Source organism: Scylla paramamosain, chromosome 23 (assembly GCF_035594125.1).
Source record: "Scylla paramamosain isolate STU-SP2022 chromosome 23, ASM3559412v1, whole genome shotgun sequence".
Taxonomy (NCBI): domain Eukaryota; kingdom Metazoa; phylum Arthropoda; class Malacostraca; order Decapoda; family Portunidae; genus Scylla; species Scylla paramamosain.
Genome location: NC_087173.1, coordinates 20606546 through 20627932, shown reverse-complemented (window position 1 = coordinate 20627932; position 21387 = coordinate 20606546). Strand labels below are relative to the sequence as shown.

Below are 21387 nucleotides of genomic sequence, written 5' to 3'. Positions count from 1 at the left end.
AGTCACCCCATAGAAAAAAATACCCCCCCCCCACACACACACACACACACACATTGCTGATGCTCCCCTATCGCCATACGTCACTCACTTTTTGAGTATCGCTTTAAATCTGTGAGCATTTCACTTTACGCGTTCAATATAAGTGACATCACATCTTCCCTGCCTAGGTATTAAAGGGTATGGAAAGTAGGACCTGGTTTATGCATGTTCCCACGTGTCGTGAGTCGCAGCGTGGCAAAGTGCGGGGTGAAAAAATTCAGCTTTTCAGCTGTGAAGCAATTTGAGTTGGTAAAGTCAGCCGAAAGAGTTTTTTGGCGAAGTTCCAAGGGATTTCTGCTGGAATGGAAGAGCGGGAAGTTTGTTTGGGCAAATACACTTTCAGTTATTTCACGCAACCAGTTCGAGATTGTGCTGTTTCGTTCGTGTTTAGATGATGATGCAAGAAATAGCAACCAATTCTGGCAGGCCTTTGTACCCGGCAGTGTGTGTGTGTGTGTGTGTGTGTGTGTGTGTGTGTGTGCAAGTAAAGTAAGGTTTACATGCATCCTGGTTTACATTAATTATTTACAGTGAGTTCCTGCCTTGAATTGGGAACAACGTAATGTCAAATCCGAGTGACGACCTAATTTCCGTGAGATCTTACTGTGCGAGAAACTGAACGTAATTATCGAGTGTGTGGCGGCTTTGTGGTATTGATGCCAAGTTAGAGGAAGCAGTGACAGGGTGGTGGTGGTGGTGGTGGTGGTGGTGTTGCCTTGGCGAGGTCCTCCTGTGTTGATTTAGTAAATATATGAAACACCTTTAGCCATCTACATCACCTACTCTTTTCTGCTTTAAATGTATCGTATCAAGAAGATGAAGTGAAAGGATTGTCTTTCATTCAGCAGAATTTCTGATACCTTTTTTTTTCTATGTTAAAGATAAAATGATTAAGTTATCCTACACTTTTCATCTTCTCTATCATCTGTCTCTGTATTGAAGGAGAGCTAAAAAAAATAACTTTGACAGACCTCACAACAACTACGTCATTTGCCTTGTTTTTTTTTTCTCAATCTACTCTAATTCGTATATTAAGAAAAAAAAAAGAATAATTTATAACACTCTCAGCGCTCAATTTCTGTTTTAAAGTATCCTATATTAAAACTGAAAAGAAGAAACTATCCCTGCAGCTGCGTAAGTCTGACTTCTGCGGCTGTGACGTGAGGGAGTTCAGAAATTTTCCCTGTATTTTATCATATTCCTGTTGTTTCCTCTTGTTCAAAGATGTCACGACGCTTTGTTTACGCCACGTTCCTTTGTGGGGGATCTCATCATGGTATAGGAAATTCGTTGACTAATTCTTATCATCTTTTTATTGTTTTTTTTTTTTATTATTATTAAGATTCTTCTCCAAAGCAACTTAGAGTACTCAGCTCTCTTGTTGATCATTTCCAGTTAATATTGCTGCGACGTCCTGGAGACAGAAGGGATTAACAATCTTGCGTCTCTGTACACACACACTCTCTCTCTCTCTCTCTCTCTCTCTCTCTCTCTCTCTCTCTCTCTCTCTCTCTCTCTCTCTCTCTCTCTCTCATTTTGTTGTTGTTGTTGGTCATTTTTTTTTCTTGTCAGATTATTTCCTGATGACTGCATGTGATGTACAGCTCCCTCCACTTCCACGTTCTCTAGTCAGCGTTGCCAGTGTGTGAATCGCCTGCTGTAAACCTCCTGCTTCGACTCGTATTGAAACAAATGCCGCCAATCCCTCTATCACCCTTCCGCTTAATAGTGCTACCTTCGATCTTAAGTCACTGTCCTCTTCATTATCATCACCACCACCATCACTACTATTGTCATTAAGAAAACTGAGTAAATACCTGCACGTGTACGTTTGATAATGATAAGTTTCGTAATGCACTTAGTACATCAAAGCAGGAAGGTGGAATTATCATAATGTAGCTTCCTCATCATTTAGTCTTGATCATTCCCTCTCCACGTAGCGCCAGGTGAGAAGAAAGGCAAGGAGAAGCCACCAGGCACATACACTTGCCACTTCTTCGCTTTTTTTTTCATTCCCTCCCCCTAAAACGCTTCAGTGTTAATAGAGTGAAGCGTGAGAGAGCAGCTGTTGCATCGACCAACGCTGCACCCGACACCTCGCGCCACTCCAGGCCCCGAAGTCTGCTGGGGCTGAAAGGATCCCCACCTGCCCCGCGGCGTGAGGGGGCGTGAGAGAGGAGGAGCAGGTGTCCGAGGAAGGCGGAGAATGCATGTAATGTTGGTGAGGATAAAGGGTTTGTGGGAAGAGTGGAGTGAGTGAAAGAGCTGGTCGTCAGAGTGAAATAATCGAGGTGCGAAGGAGGACATCCACTCTCTCTCTCTCTCTCTCTCTCTCTCTCTCTCTCTCTCTCTCTCTCTCTCTGGGTGGTTGTGTGTGGGTGTCGTTGTTCTTCATGATTTTAGCAGCAACTATTCATGAAGGGTAAGACTACAGCTTAGAGGAAAAGCAAACAAATTGAGCCATAAGGAAAACTAGAAGGGAAAATATAGACCAGAAAGGAATGCGCGGCTTATTAAAGGCGAGATTACTTTGAATGAGGAGAGAATAAATACTTTGAATGAGGAGAGAATAAATGTGTGATCATGTACGATGACACACACAGACAGACAGACAGACAGAGAGAGAGAGAGAGAGAGAGAGAGAGAGAGAGAGAGAGAGAGAGAGAGAGAGAGAGAGAGAGAGAGAGAGAGAGAGAGAGAGAGAGAGGGTAAACAGCATACTAAAGGGAAGACTTGAGTTAGAGAGGAGTGAGAGGGAAGAGCAGGACAAAGAGAAATAACATTAAAGAAAACAATCCAGGAACATGAAAAGTAAAAGGTCTCTCTCTCTCTCTCTCTCTCTCTCTCTCTCTCTCTCTCTCTCTCTCTCTCTCTCTCTCTCTCTCTCTCTGACTCGATTACGGATACTGACGAGCAGCTTTTCATACGTTTTCCTCATGCAAAGTGTTCACGCGGCCACAATGCCATCGCTCACTCGCTGCCTCCCGCAACTCTCCACAAATCTGAAGGAGTTACAATCCACAAATCTGAAGGAGTTTTGTAACTTGAGAAAAATACAAGAATATTTTTAACAGCCTGCCTTGCCTATCTTGTTTTTTTCTTCTTCTTTTCTTCTCTCTTTGTCATCCTGTCGTCCGTGTTTATTTACTTGTGTTGCGTGTTTCGTTGTTTTTTTATTTTTCTTTGCTTAGATTTTTTTTTCTTTTTCTTATGTTAATGTTCCTATGATGCTTAACGTAATAAGTGTCAGTGTGTGTGTGTGTGTTTTGCAGGACACCGTTTTCAACAATTGTATATGTTTTTATCTTTCTTTCACTCTTTCTTTCTTTCTTTCTTTCTTTTTCATGTTTCATTAATTATTTCTTTCTTTTCTTTCTATCACTTTGTTTTGAAATTTTCGTTCTTTCTATCACTCTTTGTTTTGAAATTTTCGGTGTCCTTTGTTTGTTCCCTTTCTAATCATACACTTCTCTTAATTTTCTTTGTATACTTACCTCCTCTCTCCTTTTGTTTTGGTAACCTTTCCCTCACTCGTATTTCATTTCGTCACTATCATTTTTCTCCCGACTTCCATTCATGATGTCTTTTAACTCCCTTCCTTCGAACGAATCAGAGACAACAGAGAATCTTCCCATTGGACAAACAGATGCAGCGTGGTGTGCCCGGGAGGAGGCGCCAACGTGAAGGAATGTACATATGCAACAACCGCAGCCACCCTGCAGTACTCTTGGGTTAACCCGACGTCGAGGAGTTAAGAGCAAAGGAGCAGCATGGTTGGGGTGAGTGTTGCTCTAATTGCTACACTAACATTGTTGATGCCGTAAGAACGAGGTCGTACTGCGCCGCTATTTATGCCACAGAGACTAGATGCCTTTCAGTGTCTTTGCAGCACTCTAATGTGTTTCCTGAAGTTAATCTTTACTCTTTTCCAAGCCGATCTGTGTGAAATTTTACCACAACGCAGTGTACTACATTACGTATTTATCAGAGACTAGTTTTGGTGGCCGCTCTACTTAACGAAGCCTATAGTAACTGAATACTAAAAGAGCTGAATCAATACTAGTTGTAAAGAAGAGAAACCGTTTTATTTATCTATTTTCATTGTGTCCCTGGATATTTTCTTTAATGAGTCTCGAGTCTCCGAAGAACAGTAGAAAAGGAAATTATGTCTTGTCTTTCTTTCCTTTCCTTTTTTTTTTTTTTTTTCAAAGGTACAAATCGGTAGTAAAAAGGAAGGTTTGTCACTGTCATGGCAACAGTAGCGAAGAAAGAACTGTCTAGCACGTCCCTTCCTTCCACAAGACCTCTTCCTCACGACTCCATTTCATTACTTTCCCTTCCCTCTCCCTCTCCCTTCTCCCTCTCCCACTGGCGTGTCCTGTAAAGTCGCGTTCCGTTCCAGCCTCGGCCAGTGACGCGGTAGTAAACAAGGGTGGCCTGCACACTCGTTCAAAACACGTCTCGTAAAAGTCTCAATTCAAGACCTATTTCTCGTCCTGCCACCAGGAGTTAGAAGGTCAACCTCGAAGGGACCCTCCCACCACGCTCCCAGCCCGCCTCTACGCCCCGATATATCTAAAGAAAAGATGTTTTGTGGTGTGGTTGGAGGGCGGGGAACGAGGATGTTGCTGCATTGGCCTGGCTGGTGTGCGTGTGTGCGCGAGGACTGTTGTTTTGTGGCCGCTTTCCTGTTTGTGCATGTGTATGTTTGAATGTATTTGTTATTCATGTATTTGTTTATTGATTTATGCATTTGTGTGTATGTTTATGTTACTCACGATCGTGAAATTACTTGCTGTAGTTGTGACAGTCAGATATTACAAGCAGATGAGGAGTTGGAATTCACGCGATAGATAAGAACAGGACCTTACACACACACACACACACACACACACACACACCATTGTTTTGCTCACTAATTACTTACTCATTACATTTAGCAACCTTCAATCTGGTAAATAACACTCAAGGACATTACTAGTGTGTGTGTGTGTGTGTGTGTGTGTGTGTGTGTGTGTGTGTGTGTGTGTGTGTGTGTGTGTGTAAGGTCCTGTTCTTATCTATCGCGTGAATTCCAACCCCTCATCTGCTTGTAATATCTTGTGTGTGTGTGTGTGTGTGTGTGTGTGTGTGTGTGTGTGTGTGTGTGTGTGTGTGTGTGTGTGTGTGTGTATGTGTGTGTCAGTGATCACAAGAAAGCCACATTAGCATTTCCTGGTATCAGTCGAGGTATTTATTTATGCGTGCGATATTCGTCCCTTTCATTATTGTTGTTTAGACAAAATATCTGATGACGTCATCTGGATTCCTCCACAACAAGCCTTCCTGAAGCTACTAATCTGGCAGAGCCACTCAATTAACCTCCCTTCACTGCACGGGGACGTATGAAGCAACTCATCAACAATATCTCCTAACATTCAACGAAAACCTGAAGAGATATGGAACAGTTTTCTCGCCCGTCTATCGCCGAGCGGCAGCAGGAGGAGGCATATGTGTGAAAATAAAAATAAACGGATATCCTGTACAGCTGTCTGAGGAAACAAAATGAATACCTTCTGCAGCTGTCAGGGAAAAGTGAAATAAGAGACGGAAAAATATTAAAGTAATCGTGGAGGTCCGGTTGTATCTGTCACGCGCCACCTTGAGTCACGGAGCCAATTAGAAGCCCAGGTAAAATTACTAGCCTTGCGAAGTGGAATAACCGTCCCTTGGGTGTGTTAGTGATGTATGATAATGATGGCTGGTGACCGCGTGTGGTGGTGGTGGTGGTGGTAGTGGTGGTGGTGATAGTAACAGTGGTAGTAATAGTGGTAGTAATGAAACAGTGAAGTATGATGTCACGTGCCGCCCACATACTTTCGAATCACCAATAGCATCAGATTGTCTTCTTCCCATAAGCCTGGATTTGTTATTGCCGTAAATGCTCCCATGCCTGTGTTGGAGGAGGCGAGCAGTGATGTCCGACACAGAGATAGAGTCTGTCTTTCTCTTGCACTTTAGGCGAGGCGAGTGGTGAGATTTGCCAGAGGATGAGAGATGTCCTTACGCTGGTTCTTCTTTGCCCTGACGCCAGGTTAGAATTTTGTTGTAAAGTTGGAAAGCTGTGAAGGAAAAAATGTTATAATGTGCAAAATGAATGGTGAAGTTTTCCTTTAAAGTATAGGATTAAAAAGAAAAATAAGAAAGGCATCGTTATATACAATAATTCCTTTTTAAATACCCCTTATTGCTATGAAGACCCCCAGTGTAAATCGATATATCACTATATGTTCACTTCTATTCATCAAATATTCCCTATTAATAAATTGGGCACCTGCTGCCTCCCACACATACCTTTACTGGCTTTCTTTATTTCATTAACTAACACACTCGCACTCGTTTATTTGCTCCCCGCACTGGTTAAGTCAGGCCAATTATTACATTTTCTTCTCGCATGGCAGTGAACGTAAATTTCCTTATCAGAAGTAAAAAAAAAAAAAAAAGGTCGCTGGTAATCACTGTTCCAATTGTTTTCATCGCGTATCCTTTGGTCTCACTTGTCTGCCGGTGGTGAAAGTGCTGGACGTTCTGCTCATTTATATATTTCTCCAAACATTTTTTTTTTTTTTCCGCGTGAAATGCCTTTGCCTGGAGAAGTAATTAATGATGCAACGCGATACACCATGAGGCTTTTTTGCACCATTGTGTAGTCTTCACTGTGAGAGAGAGAGAGAGAGAGAGAGAGAGAGAGAGAGAGAGAGAGAGAGAGAGATAAGAACATATCAAAAGAAAATAAGAGAATGTACAAGGCCTACACGTGGCAGTCCCTCTATGAAACACACCTACCTACTTGTATTTCCACTTATCATCCCAATCCATAAATTTCTGTAATCTTCTACATGATATTTAGAGCTTCAACAAAGATATGCACAGAGACTCGCTTGTTCCCTGCGTTCTCGTACCTGGGATGAGTCTGCCCTCCGTACAGTGCAGCCATTCCGTCACTTTGTCACGTGAGAGAGAGAACACGTATAGGTGCGTGGGGCGAGGGATGTCAGTGTGTGTAGGTGGTGTTGCTCACCAGATGCAGGTCAAGGTCACCAGGTATTAGTGTTACAAAAATTAAATAGTCGTGTTTGCATAGATTCAACAAAACACCTTACTACGAAACTGTCGAGTCACACAATCTTGAAAGTCATTTTCAGTGGACTTATCTTTACATTCCCCCTTTTTTTTTTTGGTCCATCCATTGAGAGGACGAGTCATCACGCAGCCACTCACTCAGTGAATGGAGCTCTGGGAAGAGTGAAGGTGAATAGCGGAGGGAATGAAGGTGAATCGTTTTTTTTTTTTTTTTTTAGAGAGAGAGAGAGAGAGAGAGAGAGAGACTGAGCACTACCTACGTCCCCACTCTTGCCTTCCGAAGTAATCAGCAGACAAATTAACAACATTCCTACATTACTAACAGGAGAAACACTCACGAAAACCTCTTCTAATCATCTTTGTGGCCTTTGGAATCAATCGTGAAAGAGAGAGAGAGAGAGAGAGAGAGAGAGTGTCAGCTAAACCAATTCAACTTGATATGAGAGAAAATCTAATTATCTTCCATTAACAAAGAACTATTGCCCCAAACATTGAGTGCTGGAGGGTGCGTTCTGCGTTGACAGCCAGCATGAGCGGTGACAGGAGGTGTGTGAGACGCATGACAGCTTTAGTGACAAGTTCATGCTGGCAGTGGTGCAATATTATTCCCTCAGCACACTCATTCACTTTGACGGCTTGGAAACCACAGTGCCTTCAGATTTGTGGAGAAGTTTGTGTGTGTGTGTGTGTGTGTGTGTGTGTGTGTTTGATAGTTATATTAGTTGTTTAAATCATGCTGTGCTAATATACTCGTATATCCCTCTATCAATGTGTGTGTGTGTGTGTGTGTTGACCTATTTGCATGAAACAGGGGAAGAGGGAAGAGGAGGAGAGAAGAGGGGTGCTTGGGAGATGAAAATGTATGTATGTATGTATGTATGTATTAATATTTTCCCTATCATATACAAAAACACCCTTGAAATCCTATATATAGAACTTGCCATAGAACACACTCACTCTCTCCCATGTGCCCACTCCCTCTCACCCACCCTCTTGTCTCCCACACAGCTGCACACCCCGTCCTGCAGCCTCAAGGCACTCACCTCTCCTTTTCCAGTCATGGGTGCCTTGCCTCCTCCTTGCAACACCACCACCACCACCACCACCACTGCTGCCATCACCTACGAGGGGGAGAGACTGTGATGTGGCTGCGGGTGGCTAGGTGAGGCATTGTTCTGGTGTTGTTGGTGTGAGGTGTTGCATTACCTTGAAATTCACAGGCCTTCCACAGCCTTCCCACTGGTCTCCTTGTCCTGTCCTCCTCCACACAGCATCCACAGGCCTTCCACAGCCTTCCCACTGGTCTCCTTGTCCTGTCCTCCTCCACACACCATCCACAGGCCTTCCACAGCCTTCCCACTGGTCTCCTTGTCCTGTCCTCCTCCACACACCATCCACAGGCCTTCCACAGCCTTCCCACTGGTCTCCTTGTCCTGTCCTCCTCCACACAGCATCCACAGGCCTTCCACAGCCTTCCCACTGGTCTCCTTGTCCTGTCCTCCTCCACACACCATCCACAGGCCTAACCTAACCAACCTAACCTAACCTAGCCTAACCTAACTTAACCTAACTTAACCTAACCTAACCTTACACCCACAGGTTCGGAGGCCTCCAGAGAGCTGCCCAGAGTGAAGCTTGTGGTATAGAGGGATAGCTGCTGATCATCAAGCTTACATAGTGACTGGAGGAAAGTGGGAGGAGCCTGGAGGGAGTGATGGAGGTACAGTGTAGCCGCACCGGCTGGGCATCAATTGGCTCTCAGGTGATCTGTTTTACTGATCACACCCATCATCGTAGGGTCGAGGAAAGGCAGTTCTCTCTCTGACGTTTATTGATGAGGTAGGCATGACCGTAAGAACTGCGAACAAGTTCTCGGTCTCAATTTCTTACAAAATAACATTATACACTGATATTAAACACTTTCAACATATTACAATATTCATTAACAATACATGCAATTGACTTAGCACTATGACAATCAGTTTTTACTACAAAATTAAAGTATTTACCTCGGTCACCATCCTGCCCGTCTTTGTCTGAGCGCGACTTGGCCGTGAGTGATGCCCGAAGGCGACTAGCAGGTTAACCCCACACTACCAACAAGTGAGCATCGGCTTCGGTGCTTAATATAGCATTAAATACTGATACTCACACATATTACACGTTTTCATGCAAATAGAAAACTATTGAACATTTCACTTATATATGCCGAGGAATAATCACATGAGGTACATACGCTTTACACACAGTAACATGGCTCCCCTAAATTGTGTAACAATTTACCTTAAATTAAGATTAGTATGTACCTTAAAACTAGGATTAGCACATAATATGTTTTGTTACATTGGCTCCTTGGCGGGGATGCTCCGGTCTATTATTATGCATTACCTTCTAACAGCAATACTAGACTATGTATTGGCCTCTCTATGATGGTCCTGTTTGCCTTTATGTGTCTTCCCTGGTTGTCGAGATTACAGTCTGAAACCAGGACCTTAACCTTTCTTACTAGGCCATCATGATCAGGAGATACTTCTGTTACTCTTCCCAGTTTCCACTGGTTCCTTGCTAAATTCTGATCTTTGATGATAACTATGTCATTTACACTGAGATTCCTCTTTGGTGTTGTCCACTTGTTTCTAAGCTGTAGGAATTGCACATACTCCTTTTTCCACCTGGACCAGAACTGGTTGGCCAGGTATTGTGCTCTGCGCCATCTCTTTATGCAGTACAGGTCCTTCTTAATGAAAATGCTTGGAGGAGGCAGTACTACCTTTGTTTTCATAGTTAACAAATTACTGGGTGTCAACGGTGTAAGACTTTCTGGGGAGTTAAGATGGTCCACAGTTAGGGGACGACCATTAACTATATTTTCTGCTTCAACTAGGAAGGTTCTCAGATCTTGGTCATCTAACTGGGTACCATGCTGATCAAGCAACACAGAGAGTACATTTCTCACTGTGCGTATCTGCCTCTCCCAAACACCTCCCATGTGACTGGAATTGGGTACATTCATGTTAAAAACAATCCAGTCACACTGATCTTTCACGAGTTCTTGTCTGACTTTATTGTTATTTAATTCTTTTAAGCATTTCTCATACTCTGATTTGGCTCCTACAAAGTTAGTTCCTTGGTCACATCTCAACTGTCTTACGGGCCCTCTTCGTCCTACAAAGCGACGGTATGCACTTAGGAAGGAACTTGTATCCATGCTGTTGGCTGTCTCTATGTGCACAGCTCTACATGCCATGCAAGTAAAGAGCACTCCATATCTTTTAAGCTCTTTACGCCCCTCTTTGACATAGAAAGGGCCAAAGAAATCTACTGCTGAGTATGTAAAAGGAGGTGATGGTTCTAGTCTGTCAATAGGCAGGTCTGCCATCTTCTGTCCCTGTGTTGTACTTCTAACTTTACGACAGATAATGCACTTTGAAATGTGCCTTGATACTAGGGATGATCCTCCTACTATCCAGTATCCACATGACCTGATTTCATTTAAAGTTATGCCCCTGCCTTGATGATTTGTCCTTTTGTGATGGTGGCATATTATCAGCTGGGTTATGTGAGATGTTTTGGGGAGGATGACTGGATGTTTGGATTCATCTGTCAAATTAGAAAGCCTCAATCTTCCTCCTACTCTCATGATACCATTTTTGTCAATGTAGGGATCTAACTTATAGAGGGAACTGGTCTTGTCTATCACTTTTGTTCCCTTGCCATTGTCTCCTTTAATTAAAGAATTATGGTTAGCAGATGATTTCAGTACATTTATTTCCTTTTGGAATGCCTTTGATTGCAGTTGTTTTATAATTACATTTTCAGCTTCTGACACTTCTGCTACATTTACTGGCTTATATGTGTTCCCCTTTACTTTAGTAGTGCCATCACCTTTTCCTCTGAAGCTGTTCAGAAGCTTGAGGCATACAGCAACTGCCCTCTTTGCTTTAAACCAATCTGAAAAATACTCAAGTCTTTCTAGTATATCTGTGGGCTGTTGTGTACCTACAGCATGGCATACAACTTTCTTCACTTCTGGATCATTCTCATTTATGACCTTGTACTTGGAATGGCTATCCATTTTGCTATGTTGCCAAAGGAATTCTGGGCCATTCCACCAGATCTTGCTATTACACAATTCATCTGCTGTCATGCCTCTAGATGCATGATCTGCTGGGTTATACTGTGTCTCTACAAATTTCCACTGATCTGGTGAAGTGTGATCTCTTATTGTTTCTACTCTATTTGCAACATATACATGGAATCTCTTTGCTTCATTTGCAATGTAACCAAGGACTACTTTGCTGTCTGTCCAAAATACTTCTTCCACATTATTATACTCAAGTTCTCCCTTCAAGAGTTTATGGATTCTAACTGACACCACTGCTGCTGCTAGTTCTAGTCTGGGAATTGTTATGGTTTTTAGAGGTGTGACACGTGACTTTGCCATTACTAATGCACAATGAATTTGGCCAGTCTTGCTAATTAATCTAATATATGAGCACTGGCCATATCCCTCTTGACAGGCATCTGAAAAGTGATGGAGTTCAATCTTTTCTACTTCCCCAAAGTCATCAGGTTTGTAGCATCTAGGTACCTTTAACTGATCTAGTTTGTGCAGCTCATCCTTCCATTTTATCCATTTAGGTTTGACATAATCTGGCACCTCATCATCCCAATCAACTGCATTCTTACATAATTCTTGTAAAATTTGCTTTCCAGTCAGTATGAGAGGTGACACTAGACCTAATGGATCATATATAGAGCTCACTGTTGACAGAATACCTCTCCTGGTGAGTGGCTTGTCTTTCAGCTTTATTCTAAATTGAAATGTGTCAGATTCTATGCACCACTCAACTCCCAAAGTTCTTTCTATAGGCAGTGTGTCTTCATTCTTACTAAAATCCAAACTTTTAATTCCATCTGCTCTCTCATGAGGAGAAATTGCAGCTAATACATCTTTGTTGTTTGACAAGAACTTATGAAGGTTAAAACCTCCCTTGTAACATAATTCTTTGCTCTGCTGAATAAGAGTGACAGCTTCATCCATTGTAGCTACTGACTTCAAACCATCATCAACATAAAAGTTGTTTCTTACAAACTTGGCTGCATCAGATCCACACCCGTAGTCATCTGCAGCTTTCTTAAGAGCAAAGTTCGCTACACTTGGAGATGAAGTAGCTCCAAACAGGTGAGCTGTCATCCTGTATTCAGCTATCTTATTATTAAGGTCACCATTTTCCCACCAAAGGAATCTTAACATGTCTCTGTGTTCTGGGTTGACTTTCACTTGATGGTACATTGCTTCTATATCACATACAAGTGCAATGCTTTCTTGCCTAAACCTACACAATACTCCAATAAGTTTGTTGGTAAGGTCTGGGCCTTGTAACAGGTGACTGTTTAATGACTGGTTCCTGTAGTTTGCACTACAGTCAAATACAACTCTCAACTTCTTTGGCTTTCTTGGATGATAGACTCCATGATGTGGAATGTACCAGACCTTACCATCATTCCTAACTAAATCCTTTGTCGGTACAACCTCTGCATAACCCTTTGTAATCATATCATCCATGAACACTTTGTAATCACCTTTGTGTTGATTATCCTTCTCAAGTTTAGCTCTTAACTTCTTGAGTCTCTGCTCTGCTAATAGTTTGTTGTTTGGAAGCTTGACCTTATCATCTTTAAGAGGAAGGGGCAACTCATAATGGCCATCCTTCAGCTGATGTACTCCTTCTTTCATCTTACTCATAAACCTTTTATCTTCATATGATAATGGAGTGTCAGCTGACTTTCTATCACTGAAGTCAAGTTCAAACATATCTCTCACTTGAGAAGGATTAATCATCTCTTTGGTTTTAGTAGGAACCACTAAGAAATTAACCCTCTTTTCTTCATTGATTTCTACTTCTTGTGTCACTGTTCTGTAGACTACCACTGTATCCTCCAATGGACTTGAATGGGGTGAGATTTTACCAATGATCCCCCAACCTAGCTCTGTCCTACGAGCATAGGGATGCTTCTTACTATCACCTGCTATTTGCTCTTCTGCCATAATGGCTTCTGCACAATCAAGACCAATGAGAAGTCCTATGTCAATGTTTGGGTCATATTTCATTAGTTTGTCAGAGATTGCCTTTAAGTGGGGCCAGTCACAAGCAGTCTCAGGCCTTGGTATCTGACTCCGTCCAGCTGAAATGTTTTCTGTTGAATATGCTGAAGGGACTGATATTTCTGCTTCTTCATTATAACCTCTTACTTTAAGTCCATGAATTTTGATAGAATCAGTGATTTGTTTTCCACTTATTGTGTGGATATTGAGTGACACTGATGGTCCACTAACTCCCAATTTATTCAGAGTGCTTTCCTTGATGAATGAAGCATCAGACTGCTCATCCAGCAGGGCATACACTAAAAATTTATTCTCTTCGTTACTAACATGATGTAACCATACAGGAACTATCATGGTGTGCATGTCATGTGTCACTGATTCTGTAACTTTGACCTTATTGGCTACTACTGTGGGTTTATCATCTTTAGGCTGAGTTGCTTGTGCTGGCACCTTTTGGCTCTCAGTTCTTGTCATGTCATCATTGTGAAGAGCTGTGGGATGGTATCTCTGACATACTTTACAAACTTTCCTTCTTCTACAATCCTTTCCTTTGTGACCCATTTTTAGACACCCTGTACATAACCGTTTTTCTTTAGCAAATTTGTACCTAGTATTACCATCAAGTTTGGCAAATTCCTTGCAATCATCTAAATCATGATCCTTTGTACAGTAGTGACAGAATCGTCCTTTCCTTTCCTGGTCCTTGGGATACTGTTTGTTGGCTTGTACATTTACTTTACTTTGGAATGACCACATTGGTTTTTCCTCAATTGCTTTAGCCATGAAAGTTCTACTCCCTCTATTCTTTGTCATGATGTTTGATTCCCTTGGTTTCCAATTGGTTGCCCATGTTTGAGTTTTGATCCAGTCATTTACTTCCCTACTTACTGAATTCCAGGAAAGAAATGGATTGCTTGCTCCTTTTGCTTCGTTCTGGACAAATTCACATAACATTTCAAAGGGTGGGTGGTGCTCTTCATTGCTACTAGAAGTGTTATTACTGTTAGTATCAAGATATATCATCGCTTGCTTTCTCCAGTCATGAACAACATGTTCAGGGAGTTTTGCTAGCACCTTTCTCTGCTCTCTAGGGTCATTCAGAAATGACAAATAAGAAGTGTGTTTCATTGCAGCTAAGCAGCACTTCAAAAAATCTGAGAATGCTGTTAATGCTGGACCATTATGCGGAGAGATTGGTAGCCAATTCATTAACTTATTTGTGTAAGCATCAGCTATGATGCTTTTGTTTCCAAATCTATCACTAAGAATTTTCTTTGCTTGCACATAGTCAGCATCAGAGTTAAAGTGCATTAACATTTTAATGGCATTCTTTGCCTCACCAGTTGTATACCTCTCTAAGTAGGCAAGTCTCTCTTTACCAACAGAAGTTTTAGACTCTACATAAGTTTCAAAGTTTTTCAACCAACTTGGAAATTCCATGGGTTCTCCATCAAAAGTGTTAGGCTCTATTGGAGGGAGGCTCCACTTGGGATCAGGTATGTTGATTGCAAAGGTTCCCCCAGGATGGGAAAAGGATTGATGATTCTGTCTCACATTATTCACATTATTAGGCATGTTGACATTATGAGTGTGTCTACGAGAGCTTGGTACAAGACTTTGAGCTGTAGGGTTGAGATTTATTACCTGAGGTTCACTAAATATTTGTCCATCTACTTCATTTGTCATCAATTCATTATCTCTATTGCAAGAAGAAGGTTTCTGTGGGTCATGGAATGTAACATATTTGTGAGGCATGGCATTGTCACTTTGTTGATTTGCAATTGCTTGTGCTTTCATTTCATTTTGTGACTCTATGTATTGTTGAAGATAACTTTGCTTCTCTACACTTTCATCATTACCTGGAAACATTTTTACTTCTTCTTCAACTAAGCTAAGAGCATTAAGTTCTGCACTAGCAACTGCTAAATCTCTCTCTTTCTTTTTCTTTGAGAACATTGCTTCTGCCTCTGCTTTTGTCTTAGCTAACATAACTTCTGCCTCTGCTAAACTATCATGATATTCCATTTCCTTTCTAAGTCTGGCTACCTTTGCTGCTACTTCTTGCTTTCTTTGTGCTGCTGATGAACGTGATGAAGTAGATGAGACTCTAGAATGTCTAGACCGTTTGCTAGAACAAATTGATCCTCTGTCATTCTTTAACTCCTTTCTTTTACATTCTATACTTTCTAATATTTCATGGTGAACTTGTTGATTGTGTTCCAGCTCTTCATTTAGCTCCTCTGACCTTTCTGGCTCTAGTTCCACCAGCTTTGTGTATTCCACATAATACTGCTGAAATGCCTCTATTACTTCACTTGACATGGGCTCTAATTCAAAGGGGCTAATTACAATTTTTTAATCCTTTCTTAATTTTGCTGGTAACACTGCTCCATTTACGCTTACAGGACTCTGCTCTTCCTTTGGTTACACTGACTTGATATTCTCTTCCTTTATCGGTTGGCACTCGCTCCCTGACACTAACTTCTTCAATACAAGTTTGATCCCTGTCCACTTGCTCACCCTCACCTTCCCTAAGGCCATATACACACAAACCATTACAAACACTATGTAATGCTGGTATACACGCACAAACAGACAGTTAAGACAGGTATACACTTAGAGACATATACAAACACTTGCTATTGGTTGTATATTCTTAGAAACACACACACGCTTACTAAGTCTGGTATACACACACAAACTTGTATACAAACACTGGGATACACTTAGAAACGCATCCATACACTTGCTAAATCTGATATACACACATAAACTCATAAGAGATGCTGGTATATGCTCAGAAATCTATACACATTAAGTAAGGTTAGTATACACAACAAGGAGTGGTCTTGCGATCATGTGCATTGTGTGTTTTTCATTATTATTATTACTATTATTATTATTATTATTATTAGTAGTAGTAGTAGTAGTAGTAATAGTAATATTGTATCACGGTATTTTATAATAGAGCCTCAACTTATACTAGTCTTGCCTGAAAATCTCTCGTTTTCTATCATTCTCCCATCCTGCAGGCCTGAGCCCAGACCGAGACCCAGAGAAATGTAAACAAACGCAGTCAGACTTGATATACGGGTGAATTTGTTGCTTTTTAGAGGGGCAATGGATCTGTACATGCGTGAGGTGGCGAGGGGCGTGGCCAGGGGGCGGCTAGCAGCGTGTGCCACCAGGGAAATGTGTATGAACATAAAAAAAGGCGCCTGTCAAGAAAGGTGAGGCCGGCTGCAGCTTTTTATTTTCATTTATTTGTTTCCATCAGGTTAGGTTTATATTAATTCAGTTAGGTTAGGTTAAGTCTCTCTCTCTCTCTCTCTCTCTCTCTCTCTCTCTCTCTCTCTCTCTCTCTCTCTCTCTCTCTCTCTCTCTCTCTCTCTCTCTCTCTCTCTCTCTCTCTCTCTCTCTCTCTCTCTCTGTTTATTTAACTTTCTGTTTAACCATTTATCGATCTATCTATCTCAATCTATGTAAGTAATTACCTACCTAACATAACCATCTCTCTCTCTCTCTCTCTCTCTCTCTCTCTCTCTCTCTCTCTCTCTCTCTCTCTCTCTCTCTCTCTCTCTCTCTCTCTCTCTCTCTCACATTAAAATTAACTTAATAATAACCCCTTCTGTCCCATGTTAATATTCTCTCTCTCTCTCTCTCTCTCTCTCTCTCTCTCTCTCTCTCTCTCTCTCTCTCTCTCTCTCTCTCTCTCTCTCTCTCTCTCTCTCTCTCATTAAAATTAACTTAATAATAACCCCTTCTGTCCCATGTTAATATTCTCTCTCTCTCTCTCTCTCTCTCTCTCTCTCTCTCTCTCTCTCTCTCTCTCTCTCTCTCTCTCTCTCTCTCTCTCTCTCTCTCTCTCTCTCTCTCTCTCATTAAAATTAACTTAATAATAACCCCTTCTGTCCCATGTTAATATTCTCTCTCTCTCTCTCTCTCTCTCTCTCTCTCTCTCTCTCTCTCTCTCTCTCTCTCTCTCTCTCTCTCTCTCTCTCTCTCTCTCTCTCTCTCTCTCTCTCTCTCTTTTTCTGATGCAGGCACAGATGCAGGGTGGTGAGGCAGTGTTCATCCCAGGGGCACACCACACAGGGTCAGCAACACAGGTGGTGGTGGAGAGGCACCTGTGGGACGCCAAACACGACCTTGACAGACAGAAGTGAGTGTTGCCTTGAGAAAACTAGAATGATAGAGAGACATGAATATACAAAACTGTGTGTGTGTATGTGTGTGTGTAATTTTTCTATGCAGTCAAAATAGTTACCCAGTTTTCTGTTTTCTTGGGCAGTAGACTACGTACAACTAACTTACATATTTAAAAGACAAATTTTCCTTTTTTTGCAGGTTTATTGGTGAAGTGTGAAAGAGGAGGAAGGAACAATGATATTCGACCAGCTGCGGCATCTGGGGGGTTCACTTGACTGGGACAGCTGTGTTTACAATGGATGCAGCGAGAGACTGGCCTGTGTGTCTGTCTGTACATCCGTAAGCATACCTGTCCTTGTAACCTCTGACACACACACACACGCGTGCGCACAAACAAGAAACTTCACCAAAACACTTTTTCTCGCAGTGACGGAAGCGTTTGTCCGTCCGTACGATACTGGGCCGGTGTACCGCAAGGAGGCTCTCGTCAACTGGTGCTGCAGCCTTCAGTCGGCCATCTTGGACATTGAAGTGGACCACCTGCGCCTGACAGGACCCACGGAGCTGGCAGTCCCGGGGTACAGCAAACCGGTCAGCTTCGGAAAGATGTGGGACTTCCCTTACAGACTGGCAGACTCAGGTAGGTGGTGAAGGGGTAACTAAACAGGTGTACTGACTTAATTAGGTAATAGAGGAGGGACTTCACTTCCTCCAAGACTATTTGCAAAGGCCACAGAGATACCTAGCTGGGTTCTCAAGATTAATAATGTAGAAATGTTGTTAATCTATCAGTAGAACCATTAAAACATTCTTGAAAACCCGTATTATTTCATCACGAGTATTTTTCAAGGCCACAGAGATACCTAGCTGGGTTCTCAAGAGTGTTTCTCCTGTTAATAATATAGAAATGTTGTTAATCTGTCACTAAAACTTTAAAAACATTCTTAAAAACCTGTGTAGCTTCATCTAGAGTCCTTTTGAAATAGTGGTGCTGAGGCCCCAGTGGTGAGCAGATGGTGATGCTGAAGATGATAGTGGGATATTGAGTATTATAATTAGCCATAAACACTTGGTTACTTTCATGTCTACACAGGTTCGTTTGGTGCAAGGAGTCGGCACAGGAGGCGTCCGAGGCTGTGCAGAGCGGCTGTCTGAACCTGGTGCCACAGCTGCACAGGAGGGCATGGCATAGCTGGCTGGACAACATCACAGACTGGTGTGTCTCCCGGCAGCTCTGGTGGGGCCGCAGAATGCCAGTGTACCACATTACTGCAGCAGATGGCGAGGAGGTGTGGGTGGCGGCTGCTCGGAGGAGGATGCAAGACGGAAGGCTGTGGAGAAGGAAGGTGTGTGTGTGTGTGTGTGTGTGTGTGTGTGTTTACCTAGTGTTAGTGTGGATGGTCTGATATATGGCAGAAATTTTACTTTTTTATTGTTTTTCCTTCAGTTGATGTACTTTGTGTTGTATCTCCTAGTGTTCCTATTATCAGTATTACATTGGGGCAAAGCTGTACCAAATTGTAGTTTTTCTGTACAGTTGAGGTGCAGTCCTTGTCTGTATCACCTTTATTAACCTACTCTGGGTTCCCTTCTATATTTCTGTGAGGGAAAACTGCATTATTTTATATCATTCAAGTGTGTGTGTGTGTGTGTGTTTGTGTGTCTGTCTGTCTGTCTGATTTTATTCTAATTGGATGACCTGACTTGACCTGAATATAAGGAGAAGGAGGAGGAGGAGGAGGTAGAAGAAGAAAAGAAGAGAAGGAAGAGGATGATAAAGAGAAAGTGTGTGTGTGTGTGTGTGTGTGTGTGTGTGTGTGTGTGTGTGTGTGTGTGTGTGTGTGTGTGCGCAAACCCTCATTAAAAAAATAAACTTCATGTAGCAATAGATGAATAAAAGTCTTGACAGCTACATTAATAATCGCAACTTTCCGTCTTCACCCTGTCCTCCTCCCCAGGCACACCCTTGACCTCCATGTCCACCCAGCAGGAGGAAGATCTGGACACCTGGTTCTCCTCTGGTCCCTCCCTTTGCCTCGCTGGGCTGGCCGGGTCAGGGGAGGGGAGAGACCATGCCTGACCTTGCTCGCTTCTACGCAACGACCTTGAAGACGGGTCACGGCATCCTCTTCTGGCTGGCTCAGGTGGTCATGCCGGGACTTGACTTGATGGGGGAGGCTTTCCTTTGAGGTGAGGTCGTCTGGGTCTTGGTCTCCTGGTTCTGTTCTCTGTTATTAATCTTGTTTTTGTTCCTTTGTCTTATGTATTATCACAAACTCCGGTAACTAATTGTAGATGTGTAATTAGTCCATATATTCACTGGTATATAATTAAAATATCTGTTAATACTGTAAACTCTAGCATTACTAATCGTTTGATAAAAATATGCAGATTTCAGAAGGCTAATAATGTTTATAGATGGCGATAGATTGAAAGAATTGACTGCCTGCTTGTTACCTCTCCTTCCTCTTATGTAACGTGATATTAATTGTTACCAGTATTGCCTGTGTTATATCACCTGTGTTATATGACCCTCCCTCCCCAGACTGTGCTGCTGCATGGCCTCCTGGGTGATGGTGGTGGCCACAAGACGTCCAAGTCCTGGGGCAATGTGATAAACCCCCTGGATGTGATCAGTGGGGCGTCCCTGGAGGTGTGTGACTTGCTGGTGCTGTGTGTTCTGTACTGGTGTTCATTGGCTGTGGTGACCAGTACCTTGACACCAGGTGATACATGAATATTTGTGAAAGCCTCTTACCAAGTGTATTTTTTTGAAGGAATGATGTAAAGAGAGAGAGAGAGAGAGATTTTTGAAGGAGCACTAAAGAGAGAGAGAGAATTTTTGAAGGAGCACTAAAGAGAGAGAGAGAATTTTTGAAGGAGCTAAAGAGGGAGAGAGAATTTTTGAAGGAGCTAAAGAGAGAGAGAGAATTTTTGAAGGAGCACTAAAGAGAGAGAGAGAATTTTTGAAGGAGCTAAAGAGAGAGAGAGAATTTTTGAAGGAGCACTAAAGAGAGAGAGAGAATTTTTGAAGGAGCTAAAGAGAGAGAGAGAATTTTTGAAGGAGCACTAAAGAGAGAGAGAGAGAGAGAGAGAGAGAGATTTTTAGATGTGATGTCAAAAATTGTGTTTATAATTCTATTTTCCTTCTTTTCTCCTTCTTTGTCTTTTCATCTCTTCCCTTTTCTTCCTTTCCCTCTTCTCTACTTCAATTTTCCTTTTCATCTGCGTTCTCTGTTTTTCACCACATTTCATCCCTTCCCTCCTCCCTCACACCCTTGTACCCTCTCACCACCCCCTCATGCCCTCAGGTACTGTGCGAGAGGGTGGAGGGGACCCTGAATGCGGAAGAGGTACTCGCTTGTCTCGTATGAAGTCCCCCACAGGCATCCCAGAGTGTGGAGCTGATGCCCTTTGCTCCACCCTGTGCTCCACCAACTTCAGGAGTCAGTGTGGCATAGATAGATGTGGATGACTGTGGTGTCTTGTCTTGTGTGGAGTTACAAGGTTGGTGTATGGATGGGTAAATGAAGTAGAGATAAGATTTTAATTAGTGGTTTTGTAAGGTTGGGTAGGAGTGCTGTTCGTCTTCATCAATGGCTGACGTGTTGTGTGCTGAGTGAATGAGGGTGAAAATTGTGTGTTTTGGTATATGTAGGAGATAAGATTTTAATTAGTGGTTTTGTAAGGTTGGGTAGGAGTGCTTCTCATCTCAATCAAGGGCTAAGGTGTTGTGTGTTGAGTGAGTGAGGGTGAAAATTGTGTTTTTGTTTTGGTATATGTAGGAGATAAGATTTTAATTAGTGGTTTTGTAAGGTTGGGTAGGAGTGCTTCTTGTCTCCATCAAGGGCTGACGTGTTGTGTGCTGAGTGAGTGTTTAAATATATTTGTAGGAGATAATATTTTAGTGGTTCTCTTTCCCAACAAGGATTAATGCATTGAAAGATTGTTGTGGGTGAGAGTAACGG

At 42.3% G+C, this 21387-nt stretch overlaps 1 protein-coding gene across 17 annotated transcripts in view; it reads left to right on the top strand.

Moving 5' to 3' along the window:
- Positions 1–21387, top strand: part of LOC135112384 (valine--tRNA ligase-like) — a 43976-nt gene that overhangs the window by 10486 nt on the left and 12103 nt on the right. Inside the window, exons 3-13 of one of the 17 annotated variants that reach the window (XM_064026791.1) lie at positions 2085–2260; positions 3686–3818; positions 8170–8323; positions 8761–9000; positions 16303–16500; positions 17314–17432; positions 17618–17758; positions 17847–18059; positions 19378–19609; positions 19965–20072; positions 20731–20926. In XM_064026791.1, the coding sequence (XP_063882861.1) occupies positions 17719–17758; positions 17847–18059; positions 19378–19499 (375 nt within the window). In that variant the 5' untranslated portion in view covers positions 2085–2260; positions 3686–3818; positions 8170–8323; ... (2 more) ...; positions 17314–17432; positions 17618–17718 and the 3' untranslated portion in view covers positions 19500–19609; positions 19965–20072; positions 20731–20926. Of the gene's footprint in view, positions 1–2084; positions 2261–3685; positions 3819–7138; positions 7330–7477; positions 7708–7749; positions 8324–8760; positions 9001–16302; positions 16501–17313; positions 17433–17617; positions 17759–17846; positions 18060–18512; positions 18766–19377; positions 19610–19964; positions 20146–20730; positions 20943–21387 lie in introns of those variants that run through there. The other 16 variants (XM_064026793.1, XM_064026794.1, XM_064026792.1 and 13 more) reach the window with 16 other exon arrangements.